This window comes from Lepisma saccharinum, chromosome 1 (assembly GCF_977018435.1).
Source record: "Lepisma saccharinum chromosome 1, izLepSacc3.1, whole genome shotgun sequence".
Lineage (NCBI taxonomy): Eukaryota > Metazoa > Arthropoda > Insecta > Zygentoma > Lepismatidae > Lepisma > Lepisma saccharinum.
Window position 1 is genome coordinate 197,082,223 of NC_139229.1, and position 20,658 is coordinate 197,102,880.

The window sequence follows — 20,658 nt, forward strand, 5'->3', positions numbered from 1 at the left end:
ATTTATAAGGAGTGTTTCTTCAAATATTCAATTAATTCATTCAGTCTGGTAGACCGAAATACACGGGTACCTTTGAGTCATTTCTACTAGTAGACTGTCTCCTAACAAGGAAAGAAACACGATTGACCAGTATACCGTATACAATGTGTATTGTCCTACAAAGTAGGCAGATAAGAGTACCTTCCTGTACGGTTTAAGCTTTACGTGATACAATGAGTATGGATCTAACTATAGCTCTCACTAAGAGAACGTATCTTTCTATGGTAGCCCACCCCGTAGAAAGTTTATTTAGATACCGGTGTATTAGGCTTGACTATTGCGGGAACAGAGCTCGGCTATAAGTTGCCTGCAGAACAACAAAGACTGAGTTCCACTCGCTCGTTCTCTTATCTGGCTGGTGATGTGAAGAGTGGCGTTGCCATTACTTGCATCTAGGTTACAGCATGTAGTGGCATCTGGCTTGCAGGACGATGCTGGCTTACTTCTGCAACTGTTCCTTCCAATTCCATCTTAGTTGCTGGTTTTTGGTCCTTAGAAGAGCCGACATTGTGATCCGCTTTTGAATTGCTCGGTTAGCTGCTGTTACTGGCATGACTTAGCTCTAAAAGTTGAATTTGTTTGGTCCTTTTGGTAACTGCCTTCTGAGAGTTGATCTGAAGCATCTGACTGGTTTGGCGGGTGTTGTTCAGAAGCCAGCAAATGCGATGAAGTCGATTCAGGTTGGCAATTGGATCGTGGACCTGCTGGAGTCTTGTTCTGACACGGCAATATGGCCAAGGACTCGTCCATGGTCTTGCAAAACCTCTTTTTTCTTGCACTTCTTCCCCGGAGTTGGTGGGACTCCTGTTTCTTGGGCGATACTGCTGCAGCTGACGCTGTTGCTGCTTCTCTTCTCTCTCCGCGGTTGCCTTTGAAGACGGCCAGTTGTTTTCTTCTGAAGGACAGGCTGGATAGTTTGGCAATACCGATAGTTGTCCGAATGGTCTGCTCCGCAATTGTATACGTTAGTTATAAACCAGAGATCTTGTTTGCTGCAATCGGTTGTCATGTGGTTGCAACTCACTTCGCGAAGCGTGGTGAAGCTTGGCAGTGCTTCCTGGTAGTGGCCGATTCTCCGGCAGTAGTTACATTGAATAACAACAAGACATAGTAAGAATTGTTAATGTAAAGAGAGATAGCTGAGCAGCTCATGTAGAGGAAAAGGGAATGAATTACTGCATGAAACATTTCACACAAAAAAAGAATCAAATTAGCAGCAAAAAGAGAACGTAAAATTAATATATTTGATGGTATCCCAATGATCTATCATTTATGATTTTTATTGAATTGTTTTATTTTACTTCGCTTTTCGTGCCTTTTTGGCAAATTTGCAAATATTGGGATAAGTGGTGGTGTCATGAAATTAATGAATGGACACTCACAAACATCCATGCCCAGGCCGAGATTCGAACCCAGGATCCCTGGCGTCGTAGCACGATGTGCGAACCACTCCGCCATGGAGATAGGCTATCATCAATGAAAGTGAGAAGGTGGACATGAATGGCAAGTTATACAAATGCATTGAAGCTGCGAAAAAGGAAAAAGTTAGCATAGAACTATACGGAAGTTGGTAAGTTAAGGTAATATTGAAAGGAAACACGTATATAAGTAGTATATTAACAGCACAATTTATTGATCCTATAGTTTTACAATTAACTGCTTCGGGGTTATATCTTCATTTGTAACAAATATGTATGTGTACCAAAGTTGTTTGAATACAAATCTGAACAAAAAATTTCCAACATATTAACCAAGAGAAGCAGCATCAAAATATGTATTCTTCAAAGCTTCTTCAATGCTTTGAAATATTGTTTTGTAAGGTCTAACTGATGCCTTGATGTACTGACAACCTACTTCCTTGTTACGCAGATAGTAGTTCAGCTTAATGTTATAGTCTGCTTCGTTGTTACTCACTAACTTCCAATTTGATTCTGGAGTCTCCAAAATATTGAAATAACTTTCAGAAAGGTACAAATTCTGAAAACAAATGTAACATATTAATTTTTATTTATATTATTAGCATTAAAGGCAACAAAAAGATGTGCAAATATAGTGAACAGACTCGGTGACCGAAAATACTAAGCGTAGTCTTTTGACCTCGTTACCAAAGTTTCCGGTTTCGAATCATGGATGTTCATTGTGAGTGTCCTTCATTAATCTTTTGCCGCCCAAGCGTCTCGAACGAGATACCCAAATGTAACCCTCACTGTCCCAAGCATCTCGATCGAGACGCTGTGTCAAGGTCGTAGTTTTTACGTTTTAACTTTTCTATTTTTGACTAGAATTTCCATTTAATTTTTTTATATTGTTCCTAACACATGTATTTAACAGAAATGTTTTTTAAAATTTTTTTGTCTTCATGAAAATGTAGGGGAAAAGGCGGGAAAATTACTTCTCTTTTGCTAGCTCTTTTCAACTTCAAATTTTTGCCGACAAAGGAAGACCGGCTTTGTTGTTCTAAAGCAATGCTTTTAACTCCCTTCACTCATTCGAAGGAAGCTTGTTTATCAGTATCCGATGTCAAAATGAAAGTTTTCCGTGAGGGCGAAAGCACGGGGTTGGGGGAGGGGGAGGGGGAGGGGAAGACTGGTTGTTGAATCTGCTTTGTGAGAATGGAATTTCGAAGCGCGATGAAGGAAACCTTTGTTTTTTTTAGCACAAGTGTCCACAAGTGGCAACAGGGGTTACCCAGCATTGTCTAAAAATAGAATTTCAAGCAGGTGCAAGAATTGGCGCTCATTTTTCACTACGTTCTAGCTTTTCGACCGTGAATGTTGTGCGTAAGTGTCGTTTTGTGCCCAAGTGCAAGGACATTTTTTGGGTGACGTGACAATTTTTAAAATAATTTTTGGGGGTTTTCTCCCTTCCGCCTCCATATATACCCCAAATTTGCATAAATTTTGCATAAATTTTGCATTTTGACATTTTTTTCGGGGTGCGGGAGAAACACCATTTTTTTTAAAGAAAAGTATTTTTGAGGGGATTTCCCCCTTTTCTCCCCATATGTACGCCGAATGTGCAAAATTATATATCTTCTGAATCTGTGATTCATTCTGCGTACAACGATATATCTTTCATATCTCTAGGGCATTTAGTTTCTGAGCTATAGTCATTTCAATGTAACTCTGCATTTTGAAGCTTGAATCCTTTTGGGGGTACAACTCAAGTTGCATTAGTCATATGATAATAATGCAAATATGTTTGTGTTCCTTACATGTCAGCGATAATTTCTATGTGCATTTTGAACTTTTCATATCCTTTTTTTGGGGGGGCGGGGGGTGGGGGAGAAACCTCTTTTTTTAAAAAAAAAAAGTATTTTCAGGGGATTTACCCTCTTTTCCCCCATATGTACGCCGAACGTGCATAAATTATATATCTTCTGAATCTGTGATTCATTCTGCGTACAACGGTATATCGTTCATATCTCCAGGGCAAATAGTCTCTGAGCTAAAGTCATTTCAAGGTACCGCTGCATTTTGAAGCTTGAATCAGTGGCGTGCCGACAATTCGTTTTGGGAGTATAACTTAAGTTACATTGGTCATATGATAATAATGCAAATATTTTTGTGTTCCTTACATGTTAGCGATCATTTCCATGAGCATGTCGACACTGTCATTTAGTTTCTGCTTGAGGGGAGGGTGGGGGAACAAAATGTTTTTCCGGAAATTTTGGAATTTTGAGATTTAGCCCCTCCCCCCGCCACATACACGCCGATTTTGCAAAAATTTCATATAGTCTGAATTTGCGGTTCATTCCGCGTACAACGGTATATCACTCATCTCTCTAGGGCAATTAGCCTCCGATCTACACTCATTTAATTGAAACTAGGCATTTTGCTCAAAATCGGCTCGGGACATGTGAAAAAGGCCTTGGGCGGCAAAAGGTTAATGTTCAATGTTCGAGGATATTGTGAATGTCTTCTAACATTCTGGCAATTCTTTTTTTTTCAGGAATTCTCATGAATACAACATCGTATTAAAAATCCTTATCAATTTATTAGCGAACAATGTATTAGGTTTCGTTGTACGACGTAACTCAAAAGTCTAAGGACAAATACATTTTAAACTTACACAAAAAACGTTGGTGGGTTGTGTGCAGAGTTAGGCTCAATTTCAGGGTTGTCACATGCACAATATACATTTATGAAATACGCGAAAGAAATAAAACCAAGTATAATGGTATAAAACTATAAAATATATCAGTGTTAAATTTGTCTCAAATGAGAAATACTTTCTGAAAGAAAGAAAATCAGTTTTTTAGTATTTCATCGCTGATGATTCTACACAAAGTAAAAGAGGAGGGAAGAAACGAAAGGAAACTAAGGTGAGGAGAACAGAGAAAGCAAAAGGGGAAGAGGAAAAGCAAAGGAGGGAAGAAAATAGAGGACAGAAGTGAATGGGAGAAGTAATGAGAAGAAAGGAAAAAGATGTGAGGATAGATTACAAAAATGGGGCAAACAGAAGTACAGAGGAGGGAAACGAGATGATATGAGAGGAAAAGAGGAGTTTTGAGAAGAGAGGATCAGACGAGAAGAGGGAAGTGGAAAGTAGAGTAAAGGAGAGAAAAATATAAGATCAAAGAGGAAAGGAGAAGAATGCAGTGGAGTCGGAAATCTAAATCAGGAGAGGAGATAAAAGGACTGGAGTATAGTGGGATGGAGACAAGAGTCGAGAACAGGAGGGAAGGCGATATGAGATAGAGGCAGAGGAGAAGGAGAAGAGAGAAACAAATAAGGATGGAGACGAGAGGACACAAAAAGTAGTTGCATAAAATATCGTCTCAGCGTCAAGAATTGATGCATTGATCAAATTATCGACATGAAACATTCAATAACATTTTAAAATGTATTAGAGAATGTACTAGATCGGTGCGATATCACTTTTGGCTGAGTTCAGAGCAATATAAAACCTTACACGTAAGATCTTTGATTTTACCTGCGATAATAATACTAAAAACATGAATGTAATTTTTCACATTTATAAGAATTATCCAATTTTTCCCACTGCTCAGTTTGTTGAAGTGGAGATTTTCGTATTTAATATGTATCCTCCCTCCATCTTTAATTCCAAACACAATTATTCCGTTTCAGACGGCGTGGACACTGAACACATTGTGATATATCCAAAACTTACGAAGACGTTGTGCTACTTGAGGGGTTTCAACATACGACCATCAGGTTGAAAACTATAACGGTAACCACTACCTTACAAGCTTTCGTTCCTGAAAGTAAGTAGAAGGAGCTAACCAATGTAAAATGCAGATGCAGAACTCTCCTCCTACATGTAATGTGCAAAGAATACTTGTTTGTAACAAAGAAAACGAATGTAGTACGAATCGGCGCAAACATTTCATGGAGAATTGCTCACGATGAAAACTATTTATTTGATATTTGCAGAGGTATCCTTGCATTGAACTAGAGTGGGAAAAGAGGTAAAATCAGTATGACCTGAATTACCACAAATATAAATAGTTATTTTATTAATATTTGTCAATGTCTTTGAAGGTGTACCAATTATCGGTAGAGTATCATAATATCCCTTTAAACGTGTGTCAATTTATTTATTTGTAGCCAATTTACACTGCTATTACAAATAATGTTACAATGCTCTTGTTTAACAAAAGTGGAATTGAAAAAAAAATAACCCTAGAACGGTCAAATCTTGAGTAAAAGGTAATTGATCTATTTGCCCGTTATTAAGAATTATTTACAATAGGTAATATTAAAATCCGTCGCGAATAAAGATGTCTAGCAACAGCTTTAGCCAAAGCGAGCTTGCTCAACAATCGTTTTTCGCCTGAATCCTGATTTACATGCATTCATATGGAGAATGACAGGAAAAGAAGAACTTCTAAACTACTGGACCAAATTGGATGAGATTTTAACCAGCGGAAGACCATATCATGAAAGTACAGATTTCAGATACAGATTACGGGAGTAATAAATTATTAAAAATCCAACGCTGGATACATTTCAAGAGGGCATCCCCGTTGAGAGAGGCCTCGCTGGACGTGAGAGACACAATAGCGGAGGAGTTAGCCTAATCTCTGCACGAGGGGCTGCTAGCAGAGGTCAAGGATCAGCATTAACACAGACCAGGATAGGAGGACAACGGTCAAAGCACCAAAAACAATAAATAGGCACCTAAACACAGAGTCTAGAGGCTCACCACGTTCAAATCTAGAATAGTAGTAGGAAAGTATATAGGATGAGCACCACTTACAAGTGTAGAAAAGAAGAGGTTATTTGATTGAACAACCCGATTTGCCTACACTTAAAACAATGCCAAGAGGGGCTTATACCTTAATTTTTTAAGTGTGATATGCTCTGAATTTTTAAGAATTTTGAATTCCAGTGTAGAAAAGATGAACTCCCCTCAGATTGATTCTGCCATGTGTACATTGATATAAAGCTCATAGCTCCTGGGTTCTGAGACCCAGTAGAGTGTGGTGCATAGCCTCATGGTTTTTATTGCCTTGTAAACAAGAGGCTTCTGGGTTTGAGTCCTGAAAAAATGTGAAGCCTCCCCTGATTGCAAAGTGTTAATATTGTTGCTTTGTAAACAAGAGGCTCGGGTTTGAGTCCTGATAAAATGTGTAAGATTGAAATACATGTGGCAAAATAATATGTCCACACGTGAGAATTTGAGAATAATTATTGTTAGTTGATATACAACTGATAGCTCCCAGATCTGAAACCTGGTAAAAAGTGTTCTCCAACAGCAATAATAGAGCAAAATTATTTTATATTGGGGATCACCAGAGCCTAGTTACTGCTGTTGAACTGCCCGCTCAATACAATAAGAGAAGAGTGGGCAAACATATTTAATTGCTTGCATGTTTTTCTAATCTTTGATCAGTCCTATGTCTCGGCCAGCAATAAATTATTGCACGCCTGGGAGATTATATTTCTTTCATGTCAGCAGATATAATCTACACTGTGTCTTTTCAGAGAGAAATAACATATCATCCATCATATTATTTACTCAAAGAGAAAATTCTTAGTAAAGAGAATATTGGCCTCTTTCTGTACGCCTGGGAGATTATATCTGCTGACATGCAAGAAATATAACCTGCACTGTGCCTTTTCAGGGGAAATTACATGTCATCCATCATATTATTTACTCAAAGAGAAATTCTTATCTACACTGTACCCCTTCAGAGAAAATTACATGTTATCCATCATATTATTAACTCAAATAGGAAATTCTTAGTAATGATAATATTGACTCCTTGGATATTGTCATGCAAACCTGAGCACAATTCTAGTTTTGTCTTGCTGTGTTAATATATGCCTGAGCGGGACTTACACCATATTTATTCCATATTTCAAAGTCCAACTTTGAAATGTATTTAGCTGATATAGCTCTGGGTTCTCAATAAAATGTGGACATAGTCCCATGGCTTATTGCCTTGTAAACAAGAGGCTCGTGTTTGAATCCTGATAAAATGTAATGCCTCCCTGACGGCAAAGTGTTGGTATTATTGCTTTGTAATCAAGGGGATTCTGTGTTTGAGTCGGCCCTCTAGAATTGCTCTGTGACTCTCTCATTTCTTACATCATAAACATATGATTTTTCACCTATGAGAATAACACTACATATGGTGTCATCGGGGAGTGTTTCGTGGAATTCACAGATAATTTTAATGTTTGTCCTGTCATTAACCACAACTTGTTTCCTTTTTGAAGTGTTGATTACAAACATGGGTCTCTGTGCTTTGAATTCATCTGGTGTGTAATACATGTCAGTATTGCCAGTAGTGACACGTTTGAATGCTGAAAATGCCCTATATAATTTGAGGAAATCATCCTTTGACATGTCTAAATTATAATTTTCTCTAGGAAATACCTCATTTCTGCCATTTTTAAGATATATGTTCTTGATGTTGCAGTTATCAAATTTACTTGAATTTTTTTCCTGATTATTGTGTCTTCCAGTCTGAAACAGAACCACCACAAAATCTGGCATATCATATTGTATACTGGAGAATGAATTTGTGGCATCAAACTCATAATAGGTACCAGATGCAGGCTTCTGTACACATTGATATGTATAAAATTGTAGAGGAATATGTGGATTTTTTATTATATCAGCTTTGTATTTAAGAGCATAACTGGCTTCATATTCAACAACAGGGATTCTTAGCTCCATAGTCTGAATAATGCATTTGCCCTCATCAGGTAGGGTATTAGGCAGAGCTTCCCCTGTAGAGTTTATTGCACTGTACCTCATCAAAGCATTGTTATCATTGGCAGCTCTTCTAAATGTAATTCTTAAACCACCCTTCCACATAATATCTTTGTAATCTGAGAAGAATCCTGGCAACAGGCGCATTGGGAACAGCACTGTGTGGTTTTTAGATAATATCTTATCACCAGCCTCAAATCCACCTATTTTGTAGTAAGAAGCCTCGGTTTTGGATAATTTTAATGTGGCCAAAGCTGTGGAGGTAATGCCGGGATAATCCACTCTGTTTATAACAACACCATGCTTTCTGATCTCAATTTCAGAGAACAGATGTGGCACAAAATTGTCTACCAATCTTATATTTGAATTTGCCGGATAATCTGTACCATCGAGCTTTACAACATCAAACTTGATGTATAGATCTGCTCTGTGGGGGTGTATAAAGCCATCCCCTACATCAAGATCAACCTCAATCTCTGTGTTGGGTTGATTTAAATTTGCAAATGTCCTCCTGTTTGGGGGGAATGATTGTAGCTCATAACTCTCAATATTTTCCATTTTCTTCTTGTATGTATTTTTATTTAAATATTAATCTCTATGATTGCAGTTGTTGTGGCTCCAGCAAAATCAACTAATTCTTCTTTTGCATTAGTGACCATCAACTCAATGTAATCTATTCTATTATGACACACAGGAAAATATAATGTTGGGGATGGATTGTAGATGATGGGCTCCATAAATTCAGAATTAGGTTTGAATGTTGCAATGATGCCAGTTTGTTTGTGAGTGCCTATGCCATTTGATTTGGTGATCATACCCTCGGCCACATTACAGTGAATATTTAGAGTCTCTATGGCTAAGAATTTGGGTATATTAATAGCAGTGTGTTTGATGGCCGCTTCAAGTTTTGTGTTGTTCTCAAATCCTAACAGCTCTCCTATAGTACCCAGATCCACTGTCTCTGTAGCAGATACAATCTCTACTCTGTGAGTGACAGAATTTTGACTTAACACTACACCTCTGGGTAATTGAGCATTTAGAGTGGACAGATTATACTGCCCTGGAGTAATGACAATTTTTTGATCCCCTACTGCAATTGTGTTGTTGTGGTGTGTAATATTAGGGATTAAGTACAAGCCATAAAATGCTCTGAGAGCTATTGTTTTGGGATATACTATATCATCATGTAATTTGAGTTTCAATATTGAATTTTGGCTGGTGAGATGGAATACCCCCATGATGTTTCAGATACCACAAGGCTTTTTGAAAATTTTCAATTGATGGTTTATTTATTTGAGACATATATCTAAGAACAGATAAACACAAATGTCCACAATTAACATCTTTGAAGTTTTGAACACGGGCATTATTGTAATAAAGATTAGCTGAATTTAGATATTTTACTAAATTTTCAGGCGGAACACCTCCAAATGAATCAAACACAAATGCCTCATTTTTTAAATATTTAAGATAACAGATCCAGTGAGTGCCCTGATTTTTGTACTTATCCAAATTAACAATGCCACACTCTTTGTTGAGTGGTTGTTCTGGTAAAGAATCAGACATGTACACACCTCTAAAATGTTTGATGCCCAGTGGCGTGATTAAAGCTTCAATATCTTGGTTTGTAAGCGGCTCTTGTTTTTTTTAAACTTATTCATGGCTCTCTTAACACCTTTGCCTTGTTTCTCCATGGCCTGGTTATGGCGCTTCAATTCATCTAATTCTGCCCTATTTTTCTTGGCATCTATTACTGTTTTTGCTATGGCAGCTGATCCCCCAGCCAAGCTCCCAACAGCCCCGAGAGCAGCTAAGATGGCAGGGATAGTAAATATAAATCCCCCCACATGTGATTTTTTCCTAGATTGCTGTAATTTTTTTAATTGGGGGGTACTAAGTAACAATTTCATGCCATGGCCCTTTGCAAGACAAGAGCTTTTTTTCTTGCGCTGCTTTTTGGTCAAAAGGCTATCAATAGTTTTAAGAGATTTAAGACCTGCATAAGGTACTTGATACATAACACCCTTGGCCTTCATTCTAGGTTTATTATATACATATTCACAACCCCCACCCATATTTGTTTGGTATTCATAGCTATGGTGGTCCCCAATGCTGCTATTCTCTGACTCAAAGAAGCATCTTTGCTTACAAATCTACCAAATGCAGCCTCTTCTAATTTCTTGTCTGCAACATGTCTCTTGTCAAGATCAGAATGTGTGTTGTATGCTATGTCATGGTCTCTACAAGCAGCATCTAGGGGATTAACACCAGGATCACCTCTGTTTAATCTATGGTCCAATTTTGTGCCTGGACCACAATACTGATAACCTGGAATGTGTAGTTCAAATGGCAGCTTGTTTATAATGTCATTAACCAAGCCCCGACCCTCAGAAATATTCCAAAATTTAGGTGGTAGAGTATTAATAATTTTTATAAGATATCCAATCCCCTTAGTGTCATTCACTATAAAATTAGACAATTTCGTGCTTATCATGTCCATAATTCCAACCTTTTCATTGTAAAAATTGTGGTTGCCAGCATTTTCCTCTCCAGCTATGACCAGCAACCTATCTACAAGTTTCCTGACATCATCAACCCACACAAATTCTTTAGGCAGGGTGTTGTATTGTTTGATTCCACTACCTGTCTTGATTTGTGACCATATGGGCTTGATTAAATTGTTGTATTTTGCTCCACTGCTAGACTTGACCCTTTTTTGTGTGGGATCATTGTTCTGGTATAGAGCATCTGATTTTATTAATATTTCTTTGTAATATTCATAATCTTGATCTGTATAGTCGCCAGGTCTCTTCCTAGTCATCAGTTCCCACAATCCAGGTGTGCCAGGATATTTAACAAAACCACCTTTTTCTCCAAGACGAGATTCTGAATATACAATCAGATCATCTCCCATAAATGTTACTCTGAAATTGCCAATTCTATGTATGATGCTACCATCACGCTCTGTGTCAGCATATAAGCCAAAGACCTCATCTTTGTTGTCTTTAGGTGTGGTTAAATATTTTTGAGCAAGAAGACCCAATTCAATAGGATCCTGAGTAGCTTCAATTCTTCGAGGAGCAACAGGACTAGGTGTATGAATACTGGAAAGTGGGGTGAATGGATAATCTAATATGTTTCTTGCAGCTACAGGTACAAGCTCTGTGATCAAATTTTGATTTTGCTCTGTAACAGTTTTGATATTTTTACCTAATTCACTAATAGCATCAATGATAGGCTGTTCTGTTTGTTTGTGTTTTTCATAAATTCCTCGGTTCTCTGATTTCCATCCCTTAAATCTTTTTACAAGATAATCTCTTAATTTAAGATCGTCAATAATTGGCCATTTCATGGTTATTTATTTATGTTTCAATGTCTAGAAAATTGTTGATTTTATTTCTGTATTTGCCACTATTGGGTTTTCTTGTCATATCAATTGTGACAAACCCATAACTGTCCTGGTTCCAGCACCCACTGCAAATCTTGGAAAAATCATTGTAGCTCAGGTCCCCACCTACATATTCATCATGTATGTGTTTGAGGTTGGTATGGTCTTGATGAAACACACATATAAAATTGCTGTTGTCTCGGATCAGCTGCTTCGGAATTTTAGAAAAAGTCTGTGCCAGGTAGAAGCAATCAATGTTTTTGTGTCGGCCCTGTGTAAAGAAATTTCTAACCTTGTTTTGATTATCCAGTATAATGTCATCAAACACAATAACAGAATTATCGAGACATTCATGGAGTGGCTTAACATCTGATTCAAAAGTGGCAATATCCAATCCATCATATAGCCTCATCAGCTGCTGATATTTTAATTGTTCCAAGCTCTTAGAGAAGACATACAAGTGCCTGTTTTTCCAGTCTAACCAGTTGGGTGCCAATAAAAAATTATCAACCATTAGTGTAGTTTTACCACAAGCAGATGGCCCAACAATAAGACACCTAATATTATCAGGCAGCAACTTGCCATTTCTCTTATTCTGCTGTTCAGGTTCTGGCAGCCTTTTTATAACATCCCAGGTGCTCATATTATCACTTTGCTTGCATCGATCCAGCTGTGTTCTGGGAGTCCTAGCCATTTGACAAATAACTTGTTGCCTTTTTTGCGGATAATTTTTTCTATGAGATATGTGTCAGGCTGTTTAGTTTTGCTGAGCTCTTCTTCATAGAACCGGCCTGTGAGAATTTCTCCTCGGTGATCTTTTATTATATATGTGTTAAGGGTCCCAGGTTTAACTTGAACCACTGTAAATAATTCAGTGCTCCAGTTTCTTGTAAAACCTCTTTTGAATAAGTGCTTATATTTGCTGATTCTTACTTGATCACCCACCCTGTATTTGGCTTTTCTTGTTGTTGGCTGATATTTAGGATAATAAACAGTGCTGATCAATTTTTGCTCATCAGATGAAGTTATTTCAGAGGGTTTCATGTTGATTGTGGAATGGACAGAGTTGTTATATTTATGTAGAAGTTCTGGAAGAATATTAATCCATTTATAATTACCTTGAAGTGTAAATTGTTTATACATAAGATTTTTTAGTGACTACTGGCAGTCTCTTATAATTATGTCTGGCTTGTCTGTGTAATTCATCAACAATAATTTGTCTAGACATAATATGTAAACAAGAATATTGCAACTATAGGGTGTTCAGCATCTGATACTACAGGATTTTCTAAATATAATTTGTCTCCTATATGTATTTTAAATTCCAGAGAGCCATCATCTTCAACATATGCTGTTTCTAATGTATTGGGATCTGTAAAATCCTCTAATTCTACACGGGTGATTTTTGCTTTGTTATCAGCATTTGTTATTGATAAGGTGGGGTAGTGGTGTGCCTGTGGTTGAAGCCAATATTTGATCTTGATTGGTCTAAGTGTGCCCCAACAAAAAACTGGTAATAAAATTGTGCAGCGGACAGCATACATATTTTGCCACCTGGTGTAAATGGTGAATCATATTCTTTGTTGGGGATGCTGTACAATTCAAGAATTACTGTATGTTTAGGATTCTCGATTATGCCGGTTATTTCTTTTTCTGCTGTAAGCAATCTGCTTGTTATAGATTCAAGGTGCTCATTGATAGTCCTAACAACATCATCATGGCCTGGCTTGATTTTTATGTCCACAACAAGTTTCTTGTACTGTTGCACAATTTCTTGTAGCTGGGTGGCAAAAACAGACAGAGCATTTGCTTGATTGGATTCCATGGTCCCTAGCTGTTGCTTGATATTGGCTACAATTTGCTGTAAATTTTCAACAACTGCCAATTTTGAATTTTGAGCAGTAAGATCATGGACCTGTCTTCTGATATCCTCAAACAGGGCATGCAGTTCATTAATATGTTGATTGGTTGGTAGAGTGGCCACTGTCTGAGTAAGTTGTTTGATCTCTGCCTGGATATTCTTGATATCTTCTGATTTCAATATGCGATTCACAGCTCTCTTAATATTTTTAAGTTCCTGTGATGTAGGCAGATTTGACACAGTATTTTGCAAAGATTCAAGTGCCAATTTTACATTGTTTAATTCAGAAACATCAGCCACACTTTGCATAGCATCTTGGAGCAGGGCTATATCTGCCTGAGAGGGTGTTGAATGTGGTAAAATTTCAAGTTTTGTTTGGATATCATCAATCAAGTGATGAAAATGAGATAGCTCAGATTCAGTGTTGAGGTTTTCAAGCTTTGTGATCTGTTGCTGGACACTGACAAGGGTATCTACAATCCCAGGCAATCTGGATTCTAGAGATTCTTGTACATTTGCCAAATCACTTTGCACTGCTGCTATTGTACCCTCAAGATGGGATATGGTACTTTGAATTTTTCCAAAATCTTCATATGTTTCAAGTTGCAGCTTAATATTGGCTACACTGCGAGTTATTGCACTCAAAGCATCAGAAGATGGCAAGTTGTTCATAAAATTTTCAAGTGTCTCAATTTTTTCTTTAACCTCGGCTATGGCATTGTTCAGAGGGTCCAGATTAGGTATCTGGAGTGACTGAATCTGTTCCTTTAGAGTGGAAATAACTAGATCAAAATCTTCTTGTGATTTTATGCTTTTGACAATTGTTTGGAGCTGCATCTGTACATTATTTATCTGCTCTTCCAATTGTTGTTTCAATTGCTCAGAGTTGGTAGCCTGGGTCTTAAATTTGGCTTGAAGAGCTGCTACAGCTTCTTCTAAACTTTGAAAATTATTCAATGTGGCCAAATCAGTATATTTCTGAAGAAATAATTTGAGTTCAGAATCAATTTTAAGAAGAGGGTCCATGCATTGTGATTGTAAATTTGTAATTTGTAATTGAAGACTGGCATTGAGTGTGGTTTGTAAAGCTTGTAAATCACTTCTTAATTTCTTGACTCTGACATCAAGCATCAGAATCTCATCACTGTGATCTTCATGTCTTGTATGGCCAAATATATCATTAGGCATTTTGTTTTAGTGGTTATTTATTATTGAATATCTGATTCTTAATTCTATAAAAAAAGGTATAAGCTTGTCATAGGATCCAGGGACCTCAATATATAAGCAGTCACCACCAGAAACAGTATATACAGTGCCGGAAATCATGTTTGAGTGCTTAATTCTGTAAATATTTCTCCCTACTGAAATTTTGACATCACCCTCAGGGGTTGTAATAAATTGCAATTGACCACCTACAGGTAATTGGTAATGATTTAAATTATTGTTAAATATGTACAATATTTTACCTGTTTCATCATCAACATCTGTAAGTATGCTGTTCAGATGAATAATTAATAAACCACTCAGTTTAGATATTATATCAGAAGAGGGTGATGGTGTTGGCAGCTCCATAATAGCCTGTTTTTTGAACCCAAATAAGTTCATAGGCATGTTTATTTATTTCAAATCATGCTCTGTAATTGGGCATTGATTGCCATTTTTCAAATAACAATGACCCCATGGTAGAGTATGTATGCCACATGATAAAATACATCTCTTATCATCATGTGGGTCCAGAGCCACTTTTCTTACAATATTGCTAGTCAATAAGTGATCCACACTCTGAATTCTATTTTCTGATGTTCTGATTAAATTCTGGGATTTGAGACAATCTTCATAATTTTAAAATTCAAGCTCTTGGTCTACAGTTACTCTGCCAATGCCCTTGGCCTTTTTGGCAACAACACCGCTACATGTTTCAAAGCTGTACATCTTGGCCCTTAACCCAGCAAATACCACAATAACATCACCAAGTGTCTCATCTTTTAACTTGCCAGGCACCTTTTTGTTGTGGGGTTGAATTCTTGTATGTTCACTGCTATCAAAATATTCAAGCAATTCAGGCTGTGACATATCTTGATAAACATCTTCTGTCTGAATATCAAGAACAAAACTATCTGTGTCCATGTACATCAGTTTTACACGATCCTTATAAAAAGGTTTCAGCACATCATAATACAATTTTAACATATGTAATTTGGCCAATTCCCACGGCCCCTACATAAATAGGCTTATCAAACTTAATTTTTGTTTTTTTCATGTTGAAGAGTGCCATATTTTTATCATAAATTCTTCTATAATTGAAATTAGGCTTTGCAATCAATTTTTTGCTCTGGCTGGGGTCAGTAATTATTTTAACATCGGTATGTTTTCTGACATTTTCAATAGTTTTGCCATATACAGAATTGACCATCAATTTAAACAAAGATTTATCAAATTGGCTCATTGCAGATGTTCGAAGCTCTGTGTTTGTATCAATATATGGTTTCAACCATCTTGAGTGCCTGAACCTCAAAACTTTGCCAATTTTGGTCACTTGAACACCATGATTCATCAGGAACTGGAGGTTTTTGTAATATATGACATAGCCCTGTTTTGGCTCCAGAGTCATCATCAATTTCTTCTGTTTAGAGCCAGGTGAGCACTTAACCTCAGGAATTGGGGGCAGATCAGAAAATTTCTTGTGTAAATCATCAGGAATTGTCAGATCAACTTCTAAGAAGATGCCATAGTCACTGTCATCAAAATCCTTAAGATCTTCAATATTGAAATCTTCAACCCACTCAAGCCCTGCATATGGCAGTTTATCCATCATAGCATAACCATAGAGGCTGTTTGCATCTACATACAGTATATAATTTGATGGCCGTGCTGGATCATAATCATGAATATATTTGTTATTTGCTCTGGCATATCTCTGAGAGCATTGCACCATGCCCCCTCTTATACATTGCTCCATAAACAGATACACATCCTGATCTTGGATCAGATCCAATTGCATTTTAGTGTTCAAAAACATTGCAGACCATGCTAGGCCCGGAGCACTGTAAAAATACATTGGATCCAGCTTATAATTTTGCATGGAAGATTTTCTAAATGCCTGCAGTATATCAGCTAAGAGGGTCACATCAAGTTTTAAATATGCATTGTGATAATCACCAAGTGTCTAGCATTTTAAATTGTTCCACATCAATTGGGCATGGTGATAATCATCATCAGTGATTCCTGATCCTCTGATTTTGCTGTAAAACTCTTGTTGTGGTGGCAGAGCACACTCATCAAATTTAGAAAAACCTGTAGCATAATCATATGGATATACACCCTTCCGCCTAATTAATTTCAGGTCCTGATTTGGAAACAAAGCACATGTGATTTTGAATTGATCAACAGATAATTGAGTGGCCAGTGTAGCCAGGCTAGCCGATAAAATTCTGTATGAATCAAGAAATCTTAAGTGAATAGGAACACCATTAACTTTAATTATTTTGCTAATAGCTATATATTTCTCATCATTTTCTGCTAAAATATTTAAATTCTGCTTGTCAAACCCCTCGCACCTGATCAAATGATGAAAATCATAATTGGATGCTCCATGGCAAAATATAGGGACAAATTTTGGTCTCTGGATCTTAATATTACAGCTATTACACAGGGCCATTAAGAATTTACCATCTGTATGGGAATGGTGTTTCACCTTGATATTTGTATCTGAAAATTCAGAATCACATACCGGACATTTTTCTGCATTGTTGAAATCTTCAATCTGTTTCTCTGTTAAAGGCATCATAGGTTTTGATTTTAATAAGAAATTAGATGCTATGTCATGGCACTCATTTTCTGTTCTATGTGCAAATTCTTTGATGGCATTTGGTCCCATGTATAAGTGTGGCTCACTAGCTACACCATCCCGTATAACTATATAACAAAAACTGGAAGGTTCATGTAATTGATATGGTGTAATTGAAGATTCCTCAGGGTCTGGGCTACAGAATGCAAGAGGTTTGAGATTTGATTCAAAATCACAGACTATATATGCTGGGTGTTCCAACAAGGCTTCAAACTTTTTGAATTTTGCATTTTCACTTGGCATTGGCATCACCATATGAACAGGTTTATGGTTGCCACAGTATTTCAGATGCTCAATTAACTTGTTTTTAGCAATTTCTGCATTCACTTCCCGAACCCTATTCACTATTTTTTTACCATCAAATACAGTCAAACATCTTCTGCACAACTTGAATATTGTATTGGATTTGCCTTGTTGTTTTCTGACTAAAGCTTCAAGACTGTGTATCAGAGTATAATGATATGTGCCATCCCCTTCAATTAAGAGCAAATCAATCGGAATAGCAGATTCATCATCAAGTGTACTGATTCTGAGAGGTTCTATCAAGCAATTGCCACGGCCAGTAGAACAAATAAAAACATTAATAGATAATTGTTTGCCATTAATATCCCTGGCCTTTTTTTCAAATTTATCAATATTCTGAACAGACATTGGATATTCTATGCCCTCCATTGCTTCATCAAAATTGTGTTCATATTGTTTATAATAAGTTATTCTCTGAGGATTCCTTAAAACTGGATACAAAGCAGCTAAAATACACCACAAGAAGCATTTCTGGTCGGTATTTTCTATATTAACCACGGCTCTTTTGCTTTTAATATTGGCAGGTAATGGCAGATATGTAGATCCTTGTAATGGGCTGAATTCAGAAATATTAACATAGAGCTTGTGTGGAGATCCGCATAGGCTCCATCCAGACTCTTTTGCTGCAAATTCAGAGTGTTTAATATTCAATTGATCTATCAAACTGCTTATTATTTTGTCTGAATTTGTATTTGAATATACAGGTACAGTTTCTGTTATGTGGGGCTGTGTAAATTTTTGTGCCATTTGGTTTCTTATATTGTGTAAACAATTTGAGAGACAGATTATAAGAGCTATTTTGTGCATTTAGAATTGCCTGCACATCAGGATTTACACTGTTCAAAAAATTCTTAATGCCACATCTTGGCTCTGATACAAACCGGTGATCTCTTAATTGGCTATTAAAACTGCTACGGATGGGTTCATAGCGTGGCTGCTTTGCCGGTCTAGCATTAACAGGTGTTTCATGCTTTCTTTTCAGACCAGATGTAGATGGTTGTGGGGGCAATGTTGATGACTGTACATAAGAATTACACTTATGCCATTTGTAATATGCCTTGCTTAATATTTTATGGCATCTTGGACACATTTTTGTGGCCTTTCTGCATTTCTTAGAGTCACAAATATGCCGGTGCCTAGACCAATTAGAACTAGATATATTTTTATTACACTGATTGCAATATTTTTGTTTTGGCATTTTTATTGTTTACTTATATAAAATTTCTTGGTCCAAAAAAACAGAACTATGCCAAAACAATAACTAGGCTCTGGTGATCCCCAATATAAAATAATTTTGCTCTTTTATGCTGTTGTATAACACTTTTTACCAGGTTTCAGATCTGGGAGCTATCAGTTGTATATCAACTAACAATAATTATTCTCAAAATCTCACGTGTGGAGATATTATTTTGCCACATGTATTTCAATCTCATATTTTATCAAAACTCAAACCCAAGCCTCTTGTTTACAAAGCAACAATATTAACATTTTGCAATCAGGGGAGGCTTCACATTTTATCAGGATTCTAACCCAGAAGCCTCTTGTTTACAAGGCAATAAAAACCATGAGGCTATGCACCACACTCTACTGTGTCTCAGAACCCAGGAGCTATGAGCTTTATATCAATGTACACATGGCAGAATCAATCTGAGGGGAGTTCATCTTTTCTACACTGGAATTCAAAATTCTTAAAAATTCAGAGCATATCACACTTAAAAAATTAAGGTATAAGCCCCTCTTGGCATTGTTTTAAGTGTAGGCAAATCGGGTTGTTCAATCAAATAACCTCTTCTTTTCTACACTTGTAAGTGGTGCTCATCCTATATACTTTCCTACTACTTAGAATAAAAGAGATGTTTGGAGATAGCCCGAAAACAGTTTTGCCAAGAATCGACACCGGAATATGAGCTACGCGCGACCTAGCCACGAATCGTGATCAGGCGCGTGGTCTGGACTTGTCTTTTTAACACGAGTGATTTTTTAAAGCCATGGAGTAGAGCAAAGTAGACCCAAGGGGGTCGTTTCCCCTCGCCGTCAACGCATCCGTGTACATATGTGTGGTTAGGTGAGAATAACACCAGACACGTCCACCTGTTTCAATCGTCGGAAACAACGCCCTAAGTTAGTAGAAGTTAATAACCATTGATAGCAAAGTTAATACCGAAGTGCATAACAGTCAATACCAAAGTTAATAACATTCAAGAGCCATGTGTGTCCAGGTGAAACCGCGAATGGTTCATTACGTATGTTCGTCTCAACGCCTAAGCCATGTATCTCTACGTACGAGTGACAGCGAAGGACTGACATACAATTGCGCTAGTTTTCGTATGGAGTCGACAGTGTACGAGTATCGTCATGGACGTGGACGTGCCAACGAAGTGAACGTGTCAAGCCAGCATCCGATGATGCCATATGGAACTACCAGTGATCCACTTTCGCCGACCAGGATAACCACGAAGTACAACACCGGAGTGTGGACACCTTCTAAAACTGTAGGACCACTTTCACCCTATCCAGGTCAGAGGGAATGCAGAGAAGGTAAGATCCAACCATGTGTGTGTGAGAGATGACACCAATCTACCGCGAATCTGCGTAAATCATTGTATAACGTAACTCAGTGCTATGGCATAACTAGACATCCTTATTCCGGCGGACAAAATCAACGTTATAGAACAAAGTATATGTTAACAGCCAAACAATAGTTAATTGAAATATATTTTTACCTCCAGAAACGATAAAAGGGTTCGCACAAAGAACAATTAATAGCATTACACTTAAAACCCTAAACAGTAAATTGTAAAAGGCAATGTAGCCAAGAAATCATATGAGTATCGTCAAAGTATTAATTAATTTAACATTTGTAATTGCAATATTGTCCCAATATGCCATGTAATGTGTGTATGAATGAACGATAGAGTGAAAGAGAGCATGATGTACTTACTGTTTCTTTATATGTGTTTTAATATATGTGTATATTCTGAATCACCGTCGTACTAGGTCACGTCATTTCAGGTGCTTGAAAACAAACCCTCC

General features: G+C 37.2%; 1 protein-coding gene across 1 annotated transcript in view; it reads right to left on the reverse strand.

Annotated features, from left to right (window-relative positions):
- Positions 1 to 1,648: 1,648 nt before the first annotated feature.
- LOC145991067 (uncharacterized) overlaps positions 1,649 to 20,658 on the reverse strand; it is a 77,914-nt gene continuing 58,904 nt past the window's right edge. The window contains exon 5 of the mRNA XM_083126789.1: positions 1,649 to 2,016. Coding sequence (XP_082982915.1) covers positions 1,786 to 2,016 — 231 coding nt within the window. The 3' untranslated portion in view covers positions 1,649 to 1,785. The remainder of the gene's footprint in view (positions 2,017 to 20,658) is intronic.